General features: G+C 38.2%; 3 protein-coding genes across 11 annotated transcripts in view; 2 read left to right on the top strand and 1 right to left on the bottom strand.

Annotated features, from left to right (window-relative positions):
- LOC113671441 (homeobox protein OTX2) overlaps nucleotides 1-4173 on the top strand; it is a 28629-nt gene extending 24456 nt beyond the window's left edge. For all 4 annotated transcript variants that reach the window (XM_027187636.2, XM_089194081.1, XM_027187635.2 and 1 more), the window contains one exon: nucleotides 3221-4173. In XM_027187636.2, coding sequence (XP_027043437.1) covers nucleotides 3221-3625 — 405 coding nt within the window. In that variant the 3' untranslated portion in view covers nucleotides 3626-4173. The remainder of the gene's footprint in view (nucleotides 1-3220) is intronic.
- Nucleotides 3908-15210, bottom strand: LOC113671566 (PHD finger protein 10). Of its 2 annotated transcripts, XM_089194071.1 has the most exons (17): nucleotides 14617-15210; nucleotides 13475-13706; nucleotides 12961-13249; nucleotides 12390-12467; nucleotides 11933-12000; nucleotides 11545-11610; nucleotides 10747-10875; nucleotides 10341-10450; nucleotides 9770-9902; nucleotides 9120-9206; nucleotides 8371-8479; nucleotides 7777-7889; nucleotides 7041-7116; nucleotides 6518-6606; nucleotides 6351-6415; nucleotides 5929-6038; nucleotides 3908-5417 (listed from the first exon to the last, which is right to left on the bottom strand). In XM_089194071.1, the coding sequence occupies exons 2-17, from the start codon at nucleotides 13484-13486 to the stop codon at nucleotides 5281-5283; spliced, it is 1671 nt and encodes a 556-aa protein (XP_089050197.1). In that variant the 5' UTR covers nucleotides 13487-13706; nucleotides 14617-15210; the 3' UTR covers nucleotides 3908-5280. The 2 variants fall into 2 exon arrangements, 1 of the variants encoding a protein (XP_089050197.1); XR_003446267.2 differs by lacking the exon at nucleotides 14617-15210 and having other exon boundaries at nucleotides 6550-6606; nucleotides 13475-13623.
- Nucleotides 15211-19241: 4031 nt separating this feature from the next.
- On the top strand, nucleotides 19242-24489 carry LOC113671580 (dorsal root ganglia homeobox protein). 5 transcript variants are annotated; one of them, XR_016182985.1, is made up of 6 exons: nucleotides 19257-19574; nucleotides 20008-20189; nucleotides 20404-20495; nucleotides 20963-21064; nucleotides 22062-22099; nucleotides 23941-24109. XR_016182985.1 is itself a non-coding variant. In XM_089194085.1 (5 exons), exons 1-4 carry the CDS (start codon nucleotides 19448-19450, stop codon nucleotides 22071-22073), a joined length of 423 nt encoding a protein of 140 aa, XP_089050211.1. In that variant the 5' UTR covers nucleotides 19257-19447; the 3' UTR covers nucleotides 22074-22099; nucleotides 23941-24489. The 5 variants fall into 5 exon arrangements, 4 of the variants coding, with proteins under 4 accessions (XP_027043626.1, XP_089050211.1, XP_089050210.1 ...); XM_089194085.1 differs by lacking the exon at nucleotides 20404-20495 and having other exon boundaries at nucleotides 23941-24489; XM_089194084.1 differs by lacking the exon at nucleotides 22062-22099 and having other exon boundaries at nucleotides 23941-24489.
- Nucleotides 24490-25136: the final 647 nt, after the last annotated feature.

Below are 25136 nucleotides of genomic sequence, written 5' to 3'. Positions count from 1 at the left end.
GGGTCAATTTCATCTCTGATGTTTCTCAAGGCCGTAAATATCAGATCTTCCCGCACACTAGCCCGTGTATTTTTAAACTGTCCACCGTCAAAATTTACGGTACTTTGGGGCATGGGAAATTTTACTTGTTTACCACAAAAGGAGCCGACGATTCAAATTTCATTTATTCAAGGTATCTTTGGGTGTTGCTTTTACAACGTACCTCTGTATATATTCGATATGTTTCATTGAGTTTCCAGGCGTACAAAAGACACTGGTTCATATTGATTGTCGTGAGTTAATAACGAAGATAATTCCTCTACACGTCTTCCTTATCATCAAAAAACGGCTTTAGATAGTTTTTGACCCGTTGTCATTGCCTCTTTATAGTATCAAAGAAAAAAATTACGTAGAGTAACATGACATTTTGGTTAAAAAAATGACAAACGCTACATTTTTTCCATAGTTACATCGTTTTATTTTTTTTGAAGGTATGCCTTTTCTACCAGTTTATGTAACCATTTTTTTTTTTTCTGCGAGGTTGCTCCAGGATGCCATCATGATTCGTCACTATATATTTAGCTAACAGTCTTAAAATAGTTCTCTTTGTGTTTGCCTCTCCAGGGGCTCAAAAAAGACAACACCCTAACCTTGGTTTTTGATGCATTTATAAAGTCGATCTCAGGAAATACCATTCCGTAATTCCTCATAAAACAAATGGGCAAAGGAAACACAACATTAAAATTTAAAGTGGCAATGTGGTTTCGAAGATATATACCTGCTCTGAATAGCCGACACACAAAGGAACACTTGTTATTTTTTTGCTTTTTGCTTCAAGTAATGGAAGTAGAGAATTGATCTTAAGCTGCTAAATTAGCTTAACGGAGACAAAAGAGGCAATATGTTTCCGAAGATATGTAGTTGTGCTTGATGCTTGATATCGTACAAACAAAGGAATACTTTTGATTTTTTTTTCGTATGTCATAGAAGAATGGAAATTGATCTTAGTCCTCTAAATTAGCTTAAAGGAACAAGAAGTTTTTTATCAATTGTGATCTATCAGCGAGGATTACTTTCAACAAAGACTTTTGGCGATAAAAACTGTCTGGCCTTAACAGTCACGGAATTTCAAGTCACGAATTCGGGTTTAATTTTCCGGGATAAAATGTCTTGAGAGATTTCTGATGATAAAACAATACCAACATCGTTGGATGTATCAGTAATTGTTGAATGCATTATAAAACACTAGTTTTCTCAAACTTTATCCTAAAATATTTCTTATATTGTATATCTTTTCATTTCCTTGAATGAAGAAGGTTTAGAATTTGAAAGTCGTGATATGATACAGGAATGTTTTCCATACGAAGACGAGCTGTCGTTGCTAACAGTAATATCAGAAAAACTGGGTTATAGTTGGTCTTTGAGTTGGATGTGTTCTTAGCGATCACTTTGTGAGGGCTGGATGCTTTGCCGTCTCAAAAAATGTTAACAATAAGCTGTTCTTTCATTTATCGCTGTTAATTGTGATACTTGGGGAGATACTAACTGTTAGACTCTACGTGAATTTAGAGTGTGATCATTCTGATGAAAGCAAAAGAGAATTTCTTCCTTGTGTGATGGTTTTCTTGTATAGAGGGCTAGTTTCGCCTCTGATCCTTAAAGCTTTTCATATACACCTTTTGGCAAACAAATGACGAGAAGAGACAAGATCATTAGCTTGAGACTCAAAACCAAATTCTCCTAACTAATCTAAGAGAAAAATTGAAGCAGCTAGAAGGGAGTGCGCTTTTCGAGGACAACGGAAGCAGTAACACACAATTTTCACTTAGGGACTCGTTGCTCCTCGCCAGACAAAAACATTTTTTAAAACCCTTAATCCCAGTTGTGGGGTAAATCCCGTATCACCGGTCTGGATAATCCACAAAGGAACGAAGACATATTCCAGCGAAAATGCGATCAGGATATCAGTGATAGAGCGAAAGATAAGGCATGTTGACAGGTACCAACCTTGGCAGCCTGGGTACGAGGTTAAACAGGTGTAAGATCTGGATAAGCACTCGGAGATTCCACTTTGATTTTTGTTTTTCACCTTTTATGAGAGAAAAGTTATTCACCGCAAGAATTTGCCGTGGTTACCCAACAGGATGTCTTGTATTGGTTAATTACGGCTAAAAATAAAACTGTCTTATTTGTGCATCAGCAACTGAGGTGCAGTCAGAGATATGCCACACAATTGAAAATACATTCAAACATAATGGTTGAGCCAACTCGTTATCCCTGCCTGACTCATTAGTCGACAGCGTACAAATGATACCTTTTTTTGTCTTTTGATTCTTTAAACTTTACATTAGGTTTGGTTCTTTTTTGTTCATCGCGTATTATTCATATCTCCAATTTTTCGGGAAAGCGGATTTCAGCCTTTTCTCTTACCATGCTTTGGCCATAGACCTCTTGGAGAAGGCGACAAATTTCACTTACACCACACCAAAGGTAACCGTGCTACCCTAACCCATGCCAGTATCGTTATGCGAGAGAAAAGACTAGTAGTGAAAATTCTTTTACTACAATGGGCTTTATCACAACAACTGGAGACATTTTCAAAATGACAGAGAACCTTGAATTTAATAAAATTATGAAATGACGTTACTAAGATAACCAAACATGAAAAGAGTAAGATGACACCAAAAAGGACCAAGCATGCATCAAAATTACAAAGATTTACCCCCTTTACTCTCCATTACTAATCACATTCTCTACACTGGCATCTTAACATTTCCTACGTTACCAGCAAGGAGAATTTGATCGATAATCTGGAGCTTTTTGAATTGGTGATCATTTTCTTTATTCTTATGACCCTAATATTTGGTTCAAGGGTGATTTTGTAAGGAGAAATTGGAAGCCAGTCACTCTTTAGGGAAACATATTAAACAAGGATTTTAGATGAACTGAATAATAAAAGGTCAAATTGCGACGTGCTTCTGCATTAGCTGAGATCAATATGTATTTTCTCCTTAGCATTTTAATACGTTATTTACAAGAGTATTTATGAGAATTACTTTGCTTGTTGGCTTTAAGGTATTATTGTAGTAGGACACTTCTTACTGTTAACTGGTATGGTAAGTTAACTGGATAGGTTTGAAGTAGGTAGTGGGGGTTAAATCGTAACCCAAAGCAAAATGTTTTAGAACTGTAAGCATTGTGATCAAACTCAGTGTACTAATTGCACTTTTCACCGATTTAGGTTTGGTTCAAAAACAGAAGAGCGAAATGTCGCCAACTGGACAAAGCTGCGGAAAATAAACGAAAACTCGAGAAGAAATCACCTCCAGGAACAATTCCGACGTCCAAAATTGAACAAAAGAAATCAAGTCCTTCTCCATACCAGCTCCCCAGCTGCAGCGCAAATATAAATAACATGTGGAATGGGCCAGCATCTACCCCGCTAACACACAGTCAAAATTACCCCACCCCTCCTGTGTTAACAAACAATTCCGGTCCGGTGTTTATGCCTCCCCCACACCCTCCCCCTGCACCGGCACCCCCGCCATATTATCGTCCGAACTCTGACTGTTCATACATGTCGGCGTCACCTTACATGCATATGAATAGACCTGGTGAGCAAGCGTACCCACCGACTCATATGTAACAACTGTTCAACAACTGTTAGATTTTCGCGAAACAGTGGTGAACATGATTCGTCTGCGCCAATGGAATATCCAGAATAGAGTATCGCACGAAGATTGCCGAAGGTATCCGAATATTTCAAGGAGTACGGAAGAAAGCACGCTGAATGAAGTTCACGGGAATCGGCTGAATCCTCGAAGGCAATTTTTTCAAGAAAAAAACTAAGCAGAATGTTGTACATACGATTTAAAGAACACAGCTTTTGCACTAGCCGCAGTGTATATTAGCTAGCATAAATTTCACATTTAGAGGTTTTTAAACACGTTTATTTCTATTGAAGACTGAAATGGTCATCTCGGAGACAAGAAATGGTTGGCGACGCCCCCCCTCCCCCCTTCCGTTTCTTCAATGAGCAACAAGTCTTCACTTTTTAGTTTTGAGTCATCTTTGTTATCTTTTGCTTCGTGTAAGCGATGCTTTTCTCCAATTCAGTTTACGACGCTTGTTACATTTTTAGCAATCAAAAGGTAGATACATTTAAGATCAATACAAAAGGAAAACTTAAAGCTCTTTAAGATTTCTTTTCTCGTCTACACATTCACCAATCATTCGGTAATCATTAGAGGTTCTGAGAAGTTTTTTTTTTTGAGGGGGGGAGCACTTCCTTATTTGGCCAGAAAGGATGTGTGCCATGTGTCACTAAACAGGTGTGATTTCGGAGTTTAAAGTCTTTTAGGGAGTACACTATTTTACAATTTAGCTTCATCAGTGTTTCATTGGTACCAATTCCCCCTCTTCCCAGCCATTAAAATTGCTCAGGGGTAATGGAGTAACTCGTACCCAGTTCATTACATATTATATTGGCCACTGCAGGACTGAGAGGGGATTCGAGAGAGATTTTACAAAACAACGAGTGCTTGCTACTGAAAGTGTAAACACATTCTTAAACTACGATGTGGTTGAGATCCCAGTTTTTCGTGACGCCCAATAGGGTCGGTCGAACATCAGTTGGGTTCAGAACAAACCAGGATGTTCGATGGTGCCACAACTGTCGTTCAATAAAAGCGTTAGGACATGAAAGTTAACGTTCAGAAGAAGTTCAAGCAACATCTAATACCATCGAACAACCTTGAACCCTCCCCCTTTCCTATCCTCTCTAAATGCAAAACAGTTGCAGCTTTAATGCAAGTCATTCTGCTCTACGATGATTGCAAATTGATAGAGCATTTTAAGGTATTCAGAGAATCATCTACTGTATGTTAAAGATTGAATCTTTTCTCTCTTGTGGTTCGGACTTATATTAAGTGTCTGCCACAGCTCCAAGAGAATAGTAACACACAATTTCGGTTGGGCTTCAAAGATGCTCAAGCATTCCGTCCCCTCCCCCCCCCCCCCCCCCCCCGTCCCTCACCCTTCGCCCTCTCCCCACTCCCTTCTTCCCTTTCGTGCTAGGAGAGGTACACTGCCCCACACGGAAAGCCACCCAGCCCCGAACAAAAGCGAATTCGTTCCATGCTACAGAAATTTTGGATTCAATCCCTCATAGAGTGACAACCTGGCTGAACCTGTGTATAACCAGCACCAGTTCCCTAAAAAAAGAAATTCAGCACAAACAAGAGGACACAAAAATAAGTTAAAAAGTAAGTCATAAATAGAAAAGTAAAATCTGTATAAGTTTCATGAAGCTTTGCTCCTGTTCTTTCTGTGAAAAGAATCCATTCTTTCTTGCTTCTCTCCACGGCACAGGACACAGCTGTACTTGCTTTTCGTCCGGGCGAGTTGTGCATAAGCCTTTTCGTCGATACCATCACAATCTGAAAGGTGAAAACCATCCTCTTAAAAGTGCAATGTGAACCCTTTGCAATCTAACATCAGTATGCATATTCTCCACACTGTTCTTTAGACATTTTCTGAGGTAACGTAAGAGGAACTAAAGTTCAAATAGTTCTTTTCCCACCTGAATTGTCACAAACCTGTATATAAACCTTACATAAAAGTTTTTAAGCTCTGTATATGATTTAAGTGATTAATAACAATCAGCACACAAGATGCATATTGCATAACCCATCCTAACTGAGATAACCTTGGTTTTCAAAGTATAAACAACTAGCAATTATGCTCCTTCCACCGTAGGTAACTGCCCAGAGTTTACCGGAACCCAGCTATACTCCTAAGTGGCTTGAAACGAGGAACCACGAGAATAAAGTGTTTTTCTCAAGAATACAACACTGTGACATGGAACCCAAACTTCTGGATTTGGGCTTCGGCGCTGTAATGTCTTCCAAATCGAAATTAAATAAGGGTAAAAAAGCAGTTCAGTCAAACCTGTGTGAATCCAGCGGTCACACATGTCACAACACACCATGGGCAAATCAGACTCGTCATTGCGGTAAACTTTTAAGCAAACCGGGCAGAAGTTTCCTGCGCGGAACAACCTGTGAGAGGAACAATGGAAAAGGTAACATCAACATGTACGTGAAGTAAAAATAGGGGAGAACAATGGACCACCATCATGTAAGTCATTCATAAAGCATATAAGCAACGTTTCCTTTACAACCTGAAAACAAGGGAAAAAATCGATCGCCCCTAAAAATTCGACCAACGTTTATTCTTACTTTGATAGCGTAGTATCTACAGGAATTTCAGCAAGTCCACACATGTAAAATGCGTTTACTTTCTGTATGCGTGTACAATACGTGGACACTGCACGCAGCGTTCAAGAAATAGCATAATGTAACCGTTTATACCTGGAACAAGCAGAACACAAGGTTTGTAAGAACTGCACTTCTGATCCGTCTCGTGGTTTGGTGTACTGTGGAGCAAATACAAAACCAAATTAGCTGATACACGTCAAAGCACTCATTAGCTGGTTGCGGTAAAAGGGAGTAAAACTGTAAGGTAAAGTTATATAAACCTCGTGTTTCCATCTAGAGGTTGGGCCTTCACCTGGGGATCTTCTCAAGCAGGATGCACACATACCACACTTATCACATGTCCACCGACCTGATGAAAGAAACCAACACAGTGGACAATCAACGGTGTAACAGAGAAGTGATTTGCACCCACCGTTGATTTGCAAAATGCGTCTACTTTCGTTCTCTCTATAGGCTTGTTTAGTTTTCCAGTTTAGAACTCATAGTTTTGGTAAAAGGTGCCTCGTCTTCATCGTGCGTGTTTACCCCCTCTCCCCTCCCTTCCTCATTATTTGCCCCTCCTCTCACCCCATCTCTCCTCCCCTCCCCAGGAAGTCCTTCCCTGCAGGTCTTGTCGAGGTAAAATTTAAGTTTCAACGCGTTTAGTGGGGTTGTAAAACTGTAACATCATTGCTACATTTCAATCAGTGTGTTGATCTCATACAATGGACACCGATTTTCACTAAGATTAACAAGAAACACAACTGGAAACTATTACCCATGATCACACTTACACGTACTTACCTACTGGTATCTGTTTGAGTCCCACACAGAAACTGTGGTATCCACGGTCACATTCGTCACAGAATAACATCTTATCCTGTCAACAAAGACCTTAGAATTAAACTTTACGTCCGAGTTGATAACTCGTGCGGTCAAGCAAGTGAACGTGAGGGCAGAGGGATGTTTCATTTTTCAAAATGAGTTTGTTTCCAGACAAACTTTTAAGGTAATTTAAATTCGAAAGTTTATCACAGGGAGTGGAAGAGGAGCTAGTTTGCATTATAGCACAATTAACCATAAGAGTAGTTTGGATCATGCAGATGTACATAAGAGAGGGAATGACTAACGCTAAACGATAATTTCCTCATTCGTCGCTGGTAAAATGTTTTCGACCTTGTGGTCTAATGGCCCGGATGTTAAAAAGGCACGAAAAGGTCTGTTATCAGTAGAAGTGACTGAAGTTTTGACCACCTGAGTGAAAAATGTTATGAAAGTCACGTGAATCAGACCCCTAGACTCAAAGATGACATCCGCTTAGGTTGTTGAAACGTCTGTCAGTTTTAACGGCAACAGTTCTTCTCAGGACAACTGCCCTCACCCGGACCATCAAACCATTTACTGTGGCAAAAAGTAAATAATCCTTAATAATACTCTCTTCTCCATACCTCTGACATGTGATGCACCTTCGTCAGATCTCAAAACATTCTGTACGCGTACAGTAAGTACTGCTTAAACTCGATCATGTCATTTTATTTACCTCATCAAACGGGTCGCGGCAGACGATGCAAGTTTTACATTCCATGCATTGCCATGGATATGTCTGGATTACTACAACCAACTGGGTGTTCATGTCCAGACATGTGGGATGTCCTGTGCAAAATACAAAAGTCCTTAGTGTTCCTGTGATAACAAAGTTTTACTGCAGTATGTCTCGCACTTACACAATTCCTTCACAGGGCTATTCTTTAAATACAGACTGATAGATGTTGCAGCAAGGGAGATAACATAGTGAACGTGTACAGCCAAGATAGTTTAAATATCCATTTATAATTAGGAGTACATCATCTCAGCTAAAACACAACCAAGCTAAATTACACTCGTATAATTACCATTAACAAAGAAATAATTCTTATTTTGTTCTTGCAACAAATCTCCTGCAGAGTTAACACTTAGCAATCAAAGGTCATAGTTTTCAATATTTTCAAGAGCAAATTATTCATCATAAAGCTATATTTCTACAGCTATAGGTATAACTTCACAGGAAAAGCTATAGGAAAACTTTTCGCAAAACATCTGCAAAAAATTGGCCTATCAACCAAAGCAGTCAGAACACAGTCATGCACAGACATACCACTATTCTCACACTGTGAGCAGTGTATAAGTTCCTCTGGCAGTCCTTTCTTGTTTGAATCTGGGCCTTTCAAACAAATGCCACACAGTGCATCAGGACGTTTTGGGGGCTGTGAACAAGATGTCAAAGTGACGGTAGAGTTTTATACATGCGCTTTCATTGTAACATTCATATTGAAAAAATAATTAATAGGAAGTACTCGTTAGATTTTCCCAAGTTTTTGACTGTCTCCCAAGACTCCCAATCCAAAATCAAGGGATGATATTAAATAATTACTGGATGAAGTTTTTGTGATATCCAGAATAATCATCTGAAGGCTGATAACCCTTACCAAGACCTTGATTATTCTGGATATTACAAAAACTGAATCTAATAATTGTTTTATTATACAAAAAATGAAAAAAGAAATGGTCCCAACAATAGGTGAAATTCATCATTTATTTCTAAACTCGTTAAAAAATATACAAATCAGCAAGCAACACGAGGTGCACAAACTTGAAAAGATTACCCTTGGAAATCATGCACCATGGTCATTCATGACCTGACTACCTGCGACCTTTAGTGTCCTTGACATGACTATTGTATAATCTGCAGCTAGATGACATCCTAGATGCTGATTTTGGAAATTCAGTGTACACTTTCAGCCAATCAGAAACCAGAGTGTGAGTTGAATGTACAACAATCTGTATTATTTCACCTGTAAATTTCTATTCATACATTATCAAAAGTTGTTTATAAATTGTACTAACTTTGTATTTTCCTGGTATTTTCTTTGCAGGTGGTTCTTCTATTTCCTCTTCAGAACTGCTATCACTACCTTCTTCAGCTGTTGAATCCTGAGTGACAGAAAACATTTTTCAAAGTTCAATCTTGTGCGAAAACCATGAGCACCAGAAATATTCATGGGATACTTATGTAATTTATGGGCCTGAAATAAAGTACTGTTAACCCTATCCTTCCAAGATTCTCATTGGCAGTTCTCCTTACTGACGGCCATGCAGTTCTTCTAAGGTTGGTTTGGAGAATATAATATTGGATCAACTAATAATTTCCTAATTGGTATTTTTTTTCTCACCTATTGTCTCCTTGATAGAGCAGTGGTTGTGAGGAGAAATTCTATCTTGGGAGTTGAAGGTTGAACCCCTTAACTCCCACAGGTGATTAACATGAAACTTCTCCCTATAATATTCATGTATTATTCAGGTGACAGGTAATGAGAATATTCAAACTTATCAGGTAGAAGCTGCTATCTTGATCTAGCACCAAGTTCTTATAACTAATTACAAGGAAATGTGTAGCTGCTAGAGGGGAGATTTAACAAGAAGATCTGGGGAGTTGAAGGGTTAACAAACTATTGAACAGTGAATGCCTCGAGAAAAAAAATGCTAATTCAACCTACTGGCAAGGATATATCATCTGATTCTTCAGAGTCTGCTTGCTGCGGAGGTACATATGGTTCTGGAGGCAGTGGGGGCTTTGGCATTTCCATAACAGTACCAAGTGGAAAGTTGTTTAGCTCTTCTGAAGTGTACCTTGAAACAAACAATGGAAAGCACAAAAACATATGTCAACTTAATAATGATTGCAATAATTCCTAGCCTTTAAAAAAAAGAGCCAAGACAACATCTGGTATGTGCACAACAAACATTTGTTACAAGCTCATGTACATGTATATACAATGTACAATATTATTTCAAGTCTTGAACTTTCTAAAAAACATAGGAAAAAATGATGTTGGCAATACAGAAACATGATCTTCATTTTATTGAGATTACTTATCAGAGTTTTTAGTCTTTCACAATTTAACCACTTCAGACAGAAATATTTTTTTTAAACAAAAGGGGTTTTTTACCACTGTATTTGTCATTTTAGGGTTTAAAGAGAAGGATTAAAAGCATTTTTATTCAATATTGTTAAAGGTCTCTTACTGCCTAGACCAAAAAGCAGCAAAAGCTGAATTCATTTAATACCTTTTATAGTATTCCTGGAATTGTCCTGGAAGAAGAGCAACTGGGTATAAACTTGGTTTGGTGCAAGGCTTTGTTAATCGTGTTGTCTTGTTGGCTGGAACATGGATTATCTAAAGTATGATATGAAACATTTTGTACAATAAATATAAATCAGAAAGAAATCTACACCTTCTACTAACTGAGTTCAAGGTCCATACTGTAAGTTATAGACCAAGATTGTCTACTTGGGTTTATGGCCCTTGAGTGAAGCGAGTATTAATGGGTTCTGACCAATCGTCAAGGAAGCCTGGGAAAATGCTGGGGGTGGCCTTGTGATGAACTATCCTCCCATGCAGGGAAACCAGAAAAAACATCTGCTGAGTGGTCAACCTGGTTTGAGTACAGACCTAAGAACATTTGATCTTACTTGAGTCTGCATGTCAAAGTATGAACATCTCTCTTCTCTCCTCTGCTGAGCCAACTGAGCATTGAACTCTGCCACATCTTTGATGGCCCGTTTGATGTAGTTTGCTACTTTTCTAGTTTCCAAAGATCTCTGTAATGGAATGTGCAACAAATATAAGTCTTTTTTCCACTATTTTTAATTCATTTTTCAAATTATCAATATTATATTAGCTGGCCCCCAATAGTAACCATAGCTAGTTTTTTGCAGTCAGTAATTAACCCTTTAATTCCCATGAGTGACCAAGACAGAATTTCTCCTTACAGTATCAATGCAATATCAACCAGATGAGTGACGAGAATGAAGAAAAATATAAATTTGGAGATAACTAGTTGATCCAATACTAAATTCTCTGAACTAACATTGTAAGAATTGTATGGTTGACAGTGAGGAGAATTACAAATTTTATCTAGGAGTTAAAGGGTTAAGAATGATATAACTGAATAAACTATTTATGTTAAACTAAACTGTATTCAGTGTAGAGAAATTTTTGCAATTGAACACTGAAACTTCAATATCAAGAAATATGTTGAAGAGGAAATTATTGCATGGTAGCTTGCATATTAGCTTATTGTTTACAACAATTTACTTTTGTTATAATTGTTATGGTAGTTAAGTATTATTATCTTTGTTTGCCTGGATGCCACACAAAATATGATAGAGTTCAATCAAAAAGATTTTCTTGCTCTAAAATTAGAGTCTGTTGGATCATCAATCAGTGAACCAATGTACATGTATTTACTTTCCTTTAAAACCATTTACCTTTTCTTCTTCTGCTTTTCGAATTATCCTTTGACGTTCCTTAACATGAGCCACCCTGATATATTCCTGTAAAAATTTTTGTGAATAAGAAATTTGGTCACAAATTTTTTTGAAAATGTGTTCATACAAACCCATTCATATCATTATCAGTTTTTTGTTGACACTGTTAACTCTTTGAACCCAAAAAGTGACCAGCATCTAATTTCTCCTTACAATATCACCCCTGAATCACATATTTAGGTCACGAGAATGAAGGAAATAATCACAAACTAAAGAAGCTCATAATTGTCAGAAAAATTCTCTTTATCAACACCATATCAAATGCACAGAGAGCAGTAAGGAGAAAACACATACTAATATCAGGGTATAAAAGGTTAAAGTCATTTACCTTATATTTTTTGGGAAAACTATCTATCATTATTTGACAAACATCCTCAGTCTTATAAGCTGTTAATTCTGAAATATAGAAGCAGATGAGGACAAGGGTGTTAGTGGTATAAGGTAGTGTAGAAAAATTAATGCAATTTCTTGGATCATTGACAGGTTCAAAGGCACTAAATACAACTGTACAGTTCTCAAGAAGTTAATAGAGGGCAAATTATAATTTTCCATTTAACCCTTTTACTCCAAAAAGTGATTAACCGGTAACCTCTCCCACTAATATCCATTCAAGACTAAGCAAACAGGTTATAAGAAAACTCAAGTTTATCTGGTAGAAGTTGTTGCCTTGGTCTAACACCAAATTCTCATAACTAGCTTACATGGAACTTTTGTAGCAGCTGGAGGGGAGAATTAACATCTGATCTTGGGAGTTCAGGGATAACTCTAACAAGTGATAGATGTACCTTGTGTTTCATCAGTGATGACTCCCTGCTCTTTAAGATACAGTTTTTCATCATCCACTACAACGTGCCTCTCTAAATCTGAGAAAAATTCACAAAATAACCCTTAAAGCAAATACCACAAACAGAACGCAGTCTGAGTCCTTGGAAATAGAAATTGGTAAATTGAAAAAAAAAAAAAAAAAAAAAAAAAAAGAAAAACATAAGCAGCTCTATCCTTATCAGCCCTACCAAAATAACTTGCTCCAATGTAGTCCTACATGTATGCGACACTAAGTAAACTAAGCTACACTGTTTATAAGAAAGTCTTAGTAATGGAGGAGTTTTCTTTCATTGAGACCTCTAATGTCAGAGAGAAGAGCATTGGATACCAGGTTGCATCAGAGCTCTTCCATAAGTTTTCAGGAATTTTTTCAGTGTCCTTTGAAATATTTGGGCATGTCTAGTAAGTCCCTGGAAATGCCTTATGCCTTGTACTAAGAACAAAGTTGACTGGAATAATGGAGAAACAGTTTTTCATACTCAGTTGCTTTAGCTAATTATTCTTAACACATAAATAGCCAAAATCTCTCACCTGGATTTCTTTCTTCAAGATCTTCTGTTTCTAGAAACTGACACACTTGATGCTGCAGAAGATAATACTCTCCTGATCTGTCAGGAGGCCATTGATACTCAAATAATCTTTCTGCAGTAAAGGCCTCCTCAACAATTTCAGGGGAAGAGGGATCAGGAACTTGTTTATTTGTTGTTTCAGTGGAGAGTTTTTCATTCCCTTGTTCATTTACCGAGTTCTCTTTCTGTTGCTCCTCCTGTATTTCAGTCTCTGTAAAAACTTTTGGTTCTTTCAATACAGCTGACTTCCTCTGGAAATTCAAGAACAGAGTGATGTTTTATTCGCTTCCAAATTATCAACACTAGTTAAAGAAGGAAAGAGACAAACAAACAGTGAAAAAATAAAGAAAGTAGGGCCAAGTTCCTAACAAACATATAATTGCTGCTGCACGATGAAATCAAAACATTGAAATTACACCTTTCGCACATAAAATACATCTGCCACTCTACGACACTATTTAATTTATAAAACCAACCTTCCGTGGCATTCTTCGAGCAAAAATTACACCAAAAGCGTGCTACACTAGAGCATTGACAAAGCCGCTATCGCCGCCATATGCAGGCCTGGAAGCTGAGGTCCAAACCAGTTCACCACGAACCTTGCGGAAACGAGGCTACCACGTGCGGGATATCACTAACAATGCCAAGAGGGCAAGATTTTCAAGCGTGTAAGATGCCACTCAAGCTCAAGTTGTAAATTCAGAAATACTGTTTAAAATCGAAAATAATAGCAAAAAACAAAAAGAAGTATTATTTTTTTTTAAATCGCCAAACGGACGAAAAGTTATTAATTCTTCATGTGTGATAATGCATAAAAGTGGTGTGTTCTGAGCCAGATCTGTGGCAAATAATTCAACGATGAAACAATAGGCCGACATATTTATAATAAAGAGTACCACTGGCTGATTGGGAGTGGATTACTAATTGGAAATGAAATGCAGAAACACTCTGTTGACAGTGGTCTGGATTATACTGAACAACATTTACATTGCGTGGACCTGTCGACCCCCCTGGCGACAAGAGACTTTTCACACATGGTCTCCTTGTACGATATAATCCCTTAAGTCTTCGCGCAAACATTTCAAACAATTACTTAGTCGCCTTTTCGAAAGAGCACAAAGAAAAAACCGGACGTTGCCGTCTACGAATGTGGAAATATTACCATTTCAGGAAAAGAAGCTAATTACAAAACAAACGAGCAATAACCCGAAACTTTTCTTAAACAATACGAAATAAAGTTTACTGCCACGAGGCGTAGGAGTAGCTAAAATTATCTTCTGCATTTTCAGCAGTGTAGACGGGCTGGAAATGTTAACATACTCAGTTTTTCCTCAATTACAAAGCACATAAACAAATCCTGGATTCTGAGCACCTAGTTTGCTTTTTTCGTGCTAAACACGGTTTTCCCACTCCTTTTCTGATGACTTATTGATGTAATTAAAATCAAAGATAGGCCGCTATGGGTTAAGATAACTACAGATAGTAGTCATCCCCTTCATGAACTGCTTCCTAGGAAAAGGGGACACCCTTATATCCTGCCACGTGTCAGAACTGAACGTCATAAACGTTGTTCTATACACAGATTTTATTCAATTGTTATTCATACATTCGTACTTACCGAAGCGGCTGAGTTACACGGTCATCTTCCGCTTGTGGTGAACCTGACCTCTCAGTTTACATCAGTGCACTTCTATAAGTTTTTCAGGCAACCATAACCGTGTTTTCTGGTTTTTTGTTTTTCTACCTCTGGCTTTTCTTTAGTTGATCTTTGAATGTCTTGACAATCAAGCACTGCACTCTTTGAATGTCTTGGCAATCAAGCACTGCAACGAGTCTTTATGACCTACGAATGACTCTCCATTCAAACCAATATATTTTCGGCGAGTGGGAGATAGGAGTTTCATCGATTGAAGCCTGCACAACCCATTTTGTTGACATTACATAACATGGCTCGAAAACTTACCGGCATAGGCATGTTGAATAGTTCCCTAGAGCTCTTTACATCCAGGGTTGACACCTTTATTATCTAAATCAAATTATTTTCATTCATGTCATGCTTACAGGGGTAAATTATGAGAGTCAGTAAAGCATTACAAACCTCTTGTCAGAGACTGTGGGCTCAAAACAAACAGACCCAGCAACGTGACACATTTACTTGAAGAAAGGCCGGTTTAAAACCTTATATTAGTGATTTACATTATGAAAAACTTCCACGTGAAGACTTGAGGAGTTCTAACTTATGTATGACTATTTTAAAAACATAAGGGTGCCAGGCTTCTCCCTCTTCCTCCTGTCTCCCGCGCAGATAGCATGTCCTAATCTTTCTTGGACGTCTTTGAGTATCGGTTTTCCGCTTTTTACACCGTTAACGACTTTATAATTATTGTGCCAAAGGGTTTCCTGCGAAGCCTCGGACATTTCGATTGTCAGTGATTGAGAGAAGACAGAAACAATATCCATTTTCTTGAGAGCTTATTTCAAAGGTTCAAACCCCCAAAGGAAGCTATTACCCTGGAACAAATTATAATCATCCTCCAGTCCAAACTGTATTGTTTAGCTTGCATCTTGAGAAACCGATAGATAGCTCTTGATATACTGAAACGAAACTAACTGACGACTCAAATTTCCTACATGTTATATTCTTGCGTTGCCGAAAGGGCAAGATAGTAACTAAAATAACTGTATTTTGCTAAAAAATGATAAGCCTATACATTTTAAGTTATATCTGTAGCACTAAGCTATTTTTGAAAGAAGGTCGTCTTATAGAATGTATTAATATCTTTCCTCTTTATTCACAGATAACCCATCACCGCCCTCCCAGCCTGTTATAACACGATTAGTAAAGTGTCATCTACCGTTCGTGGGGTTAATACAGAGTGCACGCGAAAGGGCGGTGGTTGACCGCGGAGATACAACCTGCTTGAAATTTCACAACTTGTTTGAACTATTTTGACACGTTGGCATCCTGCAAGGAGAATCCTTATGAAATTAATTCTTCATCGTGGCTGGATTATATAGGTTTTAAACTAAACAGAGGAGGAGCTAAACTCTTGGTATACATGTTTAACGAAACATCTGCGAATCGTTGCGTCAAAGTCAATACACGTACCTTCCACTCTCAATGTTTATTAAACTTCACCTATGTTCAATTTTCCTTTCACTGATATGAAACAAGTTCCTCCTCTCGTATAAGTCCATAATTACTAACATGTACTCCATCGCTCTGCCGAATTTTTCGAAGCTAATAAACAAAACTTACCGATGTCTCGTTCAGTCTGATGTACATACAGATATACTGAGTTGATTTATGATTTAACTTCAAAAGTAACGGCAAGGTTTTCTAAACATATTGTTTAAGTAACACAACACTGTGAATTGTAAGCCCAAAAGAACATCTGGAAATTGCAGCTCTGTAGAATTGATAATAGTGAGATAGCGTGTAAATGGCTACGCCACTCTGTATCGCAAAAGAACGTGGAACGGATTTTGTCACAAGCTGGCTATTTCACTTCGGCGTTAGGGTTTATGTCCGGCAGCTGTAAGCATTCTCTTTCTTCCTCTACTTCTCAAGCTTTATCTTTACGCACACGTGCAGAAAGAGCTAACGGACTCTCTCCTTCGTCGGAGCTGGGGATGTTGGAACGATTCTTTCAGCAAGAGTAACTAAGGTACAATGAAGTCAATGAACCACAGTGTACTTTCACAGTTTCCATTCCTAACAGCTTTCCGCCCATGACATACTTTCTCTAATGCAGAGATCAATGAAATCTTACTCAATACAATATCAAATTTATGAGTGCAAGCGGTTCTGGACTACGAAAATGCCGACCAATAATTTTCACTGTATACCACTGATATTCGAAAGATTTGGTTTTCGCCACAAACGATGTTCATCTCTGAGGACACATAGCACGCATAGATTAACTATGTTCAGAGAAAAAGAAACCAACCAAAATCTGAAGCAAGCTGTTTTAAAATGCTTTCTTCATAAACTTAGTCATTCTCTCAAAAGGTGAGTCAGTTTAGTTTATATCCACTTCAGCGTTTTAGGAATAACCCGCACACGTTAAGGTGTTGACCGCAAAATTAGCGAAACCTTTGCTTCCTTTTAAGTTACTCATTCAAAATAGTTAGAGTCACAGGTTTGGTACAGTAGGAGGGTGAGAGGAACAGAATTAATTGTACATCATCGCCAGTCTTTGGGGTAAACTGCGAGGCCATTTGCATCATACTACACAGACCACACGTGCTCATTTTATAAAACCATTTCAGAAACAGTCTGAGGTCTCTCCTATGTGCAATTTTATCCACAAATTTCTAAAAGCGATTGAAAATCTCAGATCAGTTGAAAACGGTTTTTCTGTCCGTTAGTCGCACCCTGAATTCAAAGAATTAGCGAGTTCAACCCAATTAGCCTTTCAAACGCAGTTTTATGTTGCGGTAAACAGGATTGCCACAATCCTCACCAGCAGAATAATGTTCAACCTCGACGGCATTTTAAGCTGTTACCGTACAGAAGTAAAAAACAAAACGCAGAAAACTAACCAGCAATCAAATTCATTATGCAGGCCGCAGGATCAATTTTACAAAAAGATGGAAATCCAAATCTGTGAATAATAGAACCGTGACCAATTTTTTTTAGCTTGCGGATCATTGACTCTTCAACCTTGTGATTATATACGCAAGATTGAAATCTTCACAACTTTATTTGGTTCAATTTCGTTTTCATCCGCAGACATTACTGCGGATTAACTCTGACCTAATACTGAATTGATTTGGTAGGAGAAGAGGCACAGAAAAGAGGACAACTTCCAAAAAGAATTGAGTTCATACCTTTTCAGATAATATTCGTATTTCCATAACCGAACCGGTTCGTTCCCTGTTCCCCGAGTGTATGTGTATTTGAATGTGGTTGAGCGAAATAAAAAAGATTTCAAAAAGGTCAAATACAACTTAGGTTTATTAACAAGTGGAACTTAAACAAGAACTGTTCAAGGATTGAAGGCTACAAAGAGTTCGCAGGTTTTGGCATCGATGGGGAAAACAAATTGAAGATTAGGGAGCAGAATAAACTAACAACAGACAAAAACTCATGTTCATTAACTTCAAGTAAACAGGTACGCGCAAATATACCCCCTTAAAGGGGCAAGAAATTAGAAAAACAAAGCAACTTTATTAAACTAACACATCACTTTTAGTTCCCCCCACGATGAAGAACAACAGAACTGTAAGAAGTTAATAAAAGCCGTCAGACGGTAACGAGCTCACTTACACATCTCATTGGTAATGTAATTTTGTGTTTTGGTGTTGTTAATTAAATTCTACGATGACTTTTCAATAAGAACATTTAGATGTAAGGAAGAAGTTTGTTTTTGAGGACGTGCAGTTCCTTTAAGGACCAAAGCACCGGAGACAGAATAAAGACAAAAGTAATTAAAGTGCTGATTAAGTAATTACACGCCAATTCAATTTTCTCTCGTAGTCAGTTGCAGATTACGGGAGTTTTACCGCCAAAGGAAGGCACGTCTCTGCTAAGGTGTCAAAATAGGCAGACTTGATAACAAGTTTGAAAAATTCTTTGATTTTCGCAAAAATGGGTAAAATGACCACAAACAGTATGAAATCATTTTGCTTATAGTAAAGAATTGTTTGGGGTTAATCTCATTTTTTGCATACTCAAGTGAGACAGACCTGAAAACATACGGTACTTAAGTAAGGTGTATTCATAGAGAAACCCCTTCGTGGAATGTAACTCTACCCCACAAGAGGTACGGCCGAAATGTGTAGGCGAGTTCATTGACATGAAAGATTAGAAGTGTATACATTTCATCTGTCAATCTCCAGCCTTAGTGCTTCAACAAAATGTTTATCAAGAACAGAAGAGTTTAACGAGGGTTAAGTTGTTAGGTAGAATGTATTCTTTCGAGTTCAAGATGAGCTTGGAGGCGGAAAATATAAAGGGAACAACAATAACTCCTGCTCGTGCTACATTAACCTCTAAATCGATGGGGCGGTGCTTACAGAAAGCAATTCTGTCAATCATGATAGCGATGCCTTCACGATTTACGAATTACACTTGCGCCAAATACTAAAGAGATGCTGTCAGTAAACTGCACAATTTCGAGCTAATCGAGTCCGCTCCTTGTGTTATTTTAATCAAAATTCAATTATCGCTCCAGTCCGTGATTGGCTGGTTTCTGAGGAGCTGTCCCCGGTCTAATAGAGGTCGTTCACTGTAGACAAACACCTCTTATGACGTAACGAATTAACACTGTAAGTAATTCGTAAATCCTTTTGGCTACAAAGCGGCTGGCATATTGGGCCTATTAGTCAGTCAGTGTGATTCGGTGACCCCGATCAAGCACAATTCTTCCGGCCGGTTGGCGAAACAGCGTTAAGAGCCCAGCGTTTAAGAAACTTCAGTGTGAATTAATTTGGGTCAACGTATCATGTCTGCTTTTAGATCCTCCTTCACTATTGAGAGCATTCTTTCGCGGCCAACCCACCAGCGATGTGTGCCGTATACAATTCCACACCCGTACCCAATTATCCCAGCCCTGGCTCCAGGCTATATCGGTACGATCATTTTCTTTCTTTTCATTTTACATGTACTCAGCTCGTCAAGTGGATTGTGTTCCATCCACGACCGATTTTCTTCAGCGCTTTCTATTGATCCGTCGAAACGTGACGTGGGTCGGTTCTGGCGGAGTGGATTATTGTTCGAAAAAATGGCAGTTGATTCCGTTCACGTGGTGTTATTTGCAAGATTACTGTATCATGTGAAGGACTTTGACGATTTGTAGCCCTTGGTGTCTCGATAACACTTTAATTCGCCCCGGCCTTGGAACAGTTACACCCACAGATTAGGGTTTTAAAAGCTCAGCGAGTGCAACTCTCAACAGATGGTGACCATAAGACCTACAGAGAAACTAAGTGAAGACAAACAGACCAGAACCCTTATTCTCCTCGTCGTCACTAATTTCTTTGTTTGTGTGATTTCATTTTTCAGGATTTCCGCGATTCGGCGATCTTTTACGCTCGCAACCGAAACGTAAGAGACGACACCGAACGATATTTACTGAAGAACAACTCGAACTGCTAGAAGGAACGTTTCAGAAAACTCACTACCCTGATGTTCTCCTTCGGGAGGAACTCGCTATGAAGGTGGACCTTAGAGAAGAACGCGTCGAGGTAAGAACGAAGGAAGATAATAATATTGCCTTCATAACATCCAGGCATGCGTGCCCCTAACGCTCTTGTTTAACCACCACAAACAAAAGCTATTGCTTTTAATATTACTTCCACTTAATTCATCCTAACTTGCTTTGTGAAAAGTAAAGAGAGTTGGTAAGCAACTATTTCAGAAGCTATCCCACTTGTTTATCAAAGTGTTTGATGTTAACAGAACCGTGCAAAATTACGGAAGCGAAGCGTAAATGCAATTATGGCCTCTCGCCGACTGAAACAGAGGAAACCAAAAAAATGGCCCATGACCAGGTAAAATGTATACAATGAAATAAGCGAATGATAACAAACTCCGACCAATTGGCTTTTATGCAAGCAAAGGAAGAGTTCCAAATCATATGCTAATTTTCCAGTTTATTTTTCCGATTCCAAAAAAACCATTATGCTTTTAGTACAGTGGCACGTTCAAATCTGTATTGTACAAACATATCTCGACTTACTTGACGCTATCGCTGGCTTCTCTAAGGACACCGCGACTCTAATCGTAATAATCGTGGAGTAAATACGATAGCATATTGCTGTCAAAACTTAGAAGATTAATGATTTCTCTAAAATGCCACTAGTAGACGTGGCATGTCCAGAATTTTGAGTGACATGGTCCTTCTGTAGATCTTGAGCTGCAAGCCCGTTCCAACTAAATCAATCCAAAAGTTGTGATATTCTTCATTTTCAACGTGGAAGAATGATACTGAAGATACGTTTTGGTTTTTACTGTTCAGTGGAAAGGGGCTAACAAAGGAGATTATTCAACTTTTAGAAGAAGTGTCACTTCGCACAGATACGTGAACACATTGTTTGGAGCAGTGGCCGTGCATAGTCAGGTACAACATCTTTATTAAAAGCACAACGACAAAAACCTAAGGCTTCAAGCAATATTTGTAAACATTCATAATGTTTATCATACTTCTGTTGCATAACTACCAAGATTCTCCAACGAAACTTAAAAAAATATTTTAAGAGGACAAGAGTTTCCACGACACGTTGGCGCGCCATTTGCAATCGATCACAGTTGAGGTACACCCACTTTTCTTGGGTATTCATCGATGTGCTAAAGTTCTTTTCTCTAGTTAGGTGATCTTATGAGAAGGCTATGATCACAGAAGTGATGTTTTATGTTTGTAATAAAAAGGATGTTTTACTAGCGAGAAGTTCAAAGACTAAGATCAACGATCGCTTCGTACTCACAATTTTGCCAACACGATTTACTAAGTGGCGACCAGAAGTCTTGAAGATGTGTGAATTCTCGCGCTTTATAAACCCCGGGTATTAAACTGGTAATTGAATTACGAAAGCCCTACTTAAATTATTCAAATGAAGAGTAAACATTAGGAGCTTTGGTTCTAATCACTTCCTTACAAAAAGAGGTCGTCTTTGCGACTCCATTGATGAGAGAACACAAGTCCAAGGACTCTCAGTCCTGGATAATTTTAAACTGAAGTTTATACCACAGGCTCTAAATGTTGAAGTCGGTTTATTTCAGACTTTGTTCCCTTGATATTCAGTTTATTTTAAAGTTAAATTAATTAAGCTTCAGGGAGCATTCCTATGAACAGCAAAGTAACTTATCAAGTGGCTGAGTTTCGACCACGTTCTTCGTCAACAGACAAACAACTTTGGAATTTTCTAGATTCGTAGAACTTCAATGTGATCCTCAAAGAACGGGAAAAACTCTCATCACGAAAAAATGTTCGTGCGGGTGTTTTTGATCTTTTTTTCTTCATCAATTTTGCGGTAAAATTTAGGAATTAACCAGTTCTCGGAAGACTGTGTTGATGAATTCCTAACAGCGTAATGAGCAAATTCCACCTTGTGTTATAGGTTGGTGTGTGATCCACTGTCTTTCTTGGTCTTCTTATGTAAGTAATTCAAATTTTTCTTCCCTGGATAGCTGACAACAAATGATCTAATGTAAGGAAAGGTAATTTCTCAAAGGTTTGATTCTTGCGTTCATATCACCAATATCGGTGGATTTTGCTGAACACAGAGATCGAGAGAAATCAAATCTGACAAACATTAACTCGGTTTGTTAAGTCGCACAGCGTTTCTAAATTTACGGTAAACACTGTTCAGTTGGTTTTATATTCAGTGAGTCTTCGATGAGGATCATAACATCATATGGTACCATGAAAATCCTAGCTTCTTTTTCGTTTTATCGGTTTTCGTGTTTCGAGTTTCAGTTCCAATCGTATCAAATTGTTTGGTCGATCGAAGGCTGATCGACTTGGACACGAAAGCGGCAATAGTCAGTTGGGATTTCTCTTTTCTTTTCAAGCGACAAAGTATTTGGTTTTTCTGTCTGCTCAGATCGAATAATGCTATGAGAAAGTGTTAGGCTCTTCTGGAATCATGTAGACTGGTGTCGCTGCGCACATTCGCTGATCGCTGAGTGAAGTATGATCAGAGAAAGCTAACATAGCTAACAAAACAATCCACGGTGTTGGATCTCAAATCAGTTTTGTGAAATCAAAAAGATGTAGAAAAATAATGAAACATGGATTCTCAAGGATCTGTATTGTGTATCAGTTGAGGAATCTACAGTTAACACAACATTAATTATCCACCCCTCGGACGGCTGACAAGGAGCCGGACAGAAGTCGTTTCTGCGGGGTGTAGAATAAATTGTGGTTTCGAGTTCAAGTAAGCCGGCAGGACAGATATAACAAATTTTCACACTTCGATGTTGTGAAAATGGTCCGAGTCTTTAACAGATTTGTGTCTGGGTTAAAATAATTCTATTGTATATGGTGCTAAGTCAATTAAAAGCTTAAACCCAAATTTGTTCATGGGCAAAAGTGCGGTTTAAATAAGTTTGTCAAACAGTTAATTAATGATCGTAAGCTTCGCTTTCCTATTCCAACATCTGTGAGGTTTTCTTTAATTCGCCGTAGTCGTGATGATACAGTACTCTTTGTTAAATGGTTTGTACATTAATTCCTTTCTCCATTTTCGCGGCCCAAGGGCTTATTAAGACCTGGTCTTAGAATAATTTGTGTTTAATATTAGTCTCGCAAATCATGGAGTAACCTTGGCAGCTAACCGACTACTTTTGATGCATACAGCTAATCCGCTTAAAACGCAATGTAACTTATCAAACATTGATTTACCAGCTAGTGCTTAACTTACTTACTGGTGGGTTAGATTTGATTGTAAAAATAAAATTTTTTTCTTAAGAATCCTATTTTGAAAGTTATCACCATAAAAGAACGATATGTCGACTAAAACAATCAGTATATTGATGTTATTGAACATATATTGTGAAGAATTTGGCAGCAGTATCCTTCATCGGCTAACCACTCAAAACAGCAAGTGTAGCAACATTCGGCAATGTTTGCCAACCTTGTCTTTCATGTCTAACATACGCTATCAGAACACTTCCCGAAAACTGGTCAATTTGTATTTATAAGCAGTCATTATGTATCGTCTTGAGGGTGGGGTGGAGGATTTTGGGGATCACTCGTCGCCAATAGAGTATAAAGGAAGGAGTACAGAAAACTGACCGCCAATTCACCTACAAATGAGAGGTGAAATAGAAGATAAAGGATAAATAAAGACCAGTCCTAACCTCTTTTTGTCGCGTTAAACTATTACTTTATATTTGAGCGAGGGAATCCGCCTTTTGCAATGAATATACTCAGAGGAAAATGTACTAGCCCCTTACAATTTCTTCAATGACTCATGGCATTATGTCTCTCGGCAGGTTTGGTTCAAAAATCGTAGAGCAAAATGGAGAAAACAAAAACGGGAAGATCAGGAAGCTAAAAAGAAGAAAACACAAGCTGACTCCACAACAACATCAATACCAATGATTGAAGAGGAAACACCAGTACAGAGCGCAGAAAATGATAGAGACAATTTGAGCGACATACATGCACACAAAGAAATCAAGGATTCATGCGCGGTTGCACAGCCTTTTACTGAAACATCCAATCTTGATACAAACACATCGGGGCGACCGCTGACATAGTAATGACATAAACATATATGTACACTGTATATTAATTCACAAGTAGAAGTGCATATTATTTATTGGTCATATGATAATGAGAGTGAAAAGATAAACATTGAAGTCATAGCGTATAAATTGGTTATTAAACATGTACAAAGTCTGTAAGAGTTGATAATATTTTATTGCAGGTTTTATACTTGTTAAGTTTAGTTTAACTTCACTCAGCCTGTTAAGACTTTCGTTTTTAATATGAAAAACAGAAACAGGTCATCAGCTAAATAAAGTAGTTCTTTCTAAAAACATGTGTTACCCGATCATTTAATTATTTCATCCAAGTATCGCTGGATCCAGTTCTTGCAGTACCTCTTAACTTTCCAAGCAAGTCTTTGTCCTTGGAAAGTACGTTCATCGATCTGGTGCTGACTAATCAAGAGTTAATAGGATATTGGATCATATGCATCTTTGCAAAATTGTAAGGAGGATGAACTTTGGGATTTGCAGTTAGTGGTATTCAGAGCTCGCCAATACTCCTCTCTCATCAAGATTATATTACCTTATTAAAGTAAAAAGAGATTCCAGATACCCCTAAACCCGAAACCCCTAGCCAGGCCTCGATAGTTGCAGACATTTAGACATGACTGGGTCAGTGAAACGAAAGTCTGTAATTATGAAAACATTTCAGACCTGGGTCATTTCCAAGTAGTTTGTGTTGTGTAAAAGACTTCAGAGAAATTTTCACTGCTTTCCACCCACTCCTTAAGGATTATTTTAGTACCCGTTCCAACAAAGAGTCTAGATTGGGATACGCCACAAAAAACCCCTCAACTAAAGAGTTTAGAGTGTGTATTTGGCAGAGCTATAAGTGTATGTCTGGTATTGTAGAAAACAGGGAAACAGTTTGTCAATTCACTTCATAACTGTGCACATTTACTTAGGCTTTGGTCATG

The sequence above is a fragment of the Pocillopora damicornis genome, chromosome 14, assembly GCF_964200805.1.
Source record: "Pocillopora damicornis chromosome 14, jaPocDami1.2, whole genome shotgun sequence".
NCBI classification, from domain to species: domain Eukaryota; kingdom Metazoa; phylum Cnidaria; class Anthozoa; order Scleractinia; family Pocilloporidae; genus Pocillopora; species Pocillopora damicornis.
Note: the sequence above shows the minus strand (reverse complement) of the source record. Positions and strands in the feature narration are given on the sequence as shown.

Excerpts from the sequence above, each read along its gene's own strand:
- LOC113671566 (XM_089194071.1), bottom strand. Across the intron at positions 8,480-9,119 it reads AAATACCAGGAAAATACAAA|CCCCCAAAACGTCCTGATGC; the intron begins GTTAGTACAATT and ends TCTTGTTCACAG. Across the intron at positions 6,416-6,517 it reads CCTCTAGATGGAAACACGAG|TACACCAAACCACGAGACGG; the intron begins GTTTATATAACT and ends TTTGCTCCACAG.
- LOC113671580 (XM_089194083.1), top strand. The coding sequence starts at position 19,448 with ATGTCTGCTTTTAGATCCTCCTTCACTATTGAGAGCATTCTTTCGCGG. Across the intron at positions 20,190-20,962 it reads TTAGAGAAGAACGCGTCGAG|TGGAAAGGGGCTAACAAAGG; the intron begins GTAAGAACGAAG and ends TTTACTGTTCAG. Across the intron at positions 21,065-23,940 it reads CAGTGGCCGTGCATAGTCAG|GTTTGGTTCAAAAATCGTAG; the intron begins GTACAACATCTT and ends GTCTCTCGGCAG.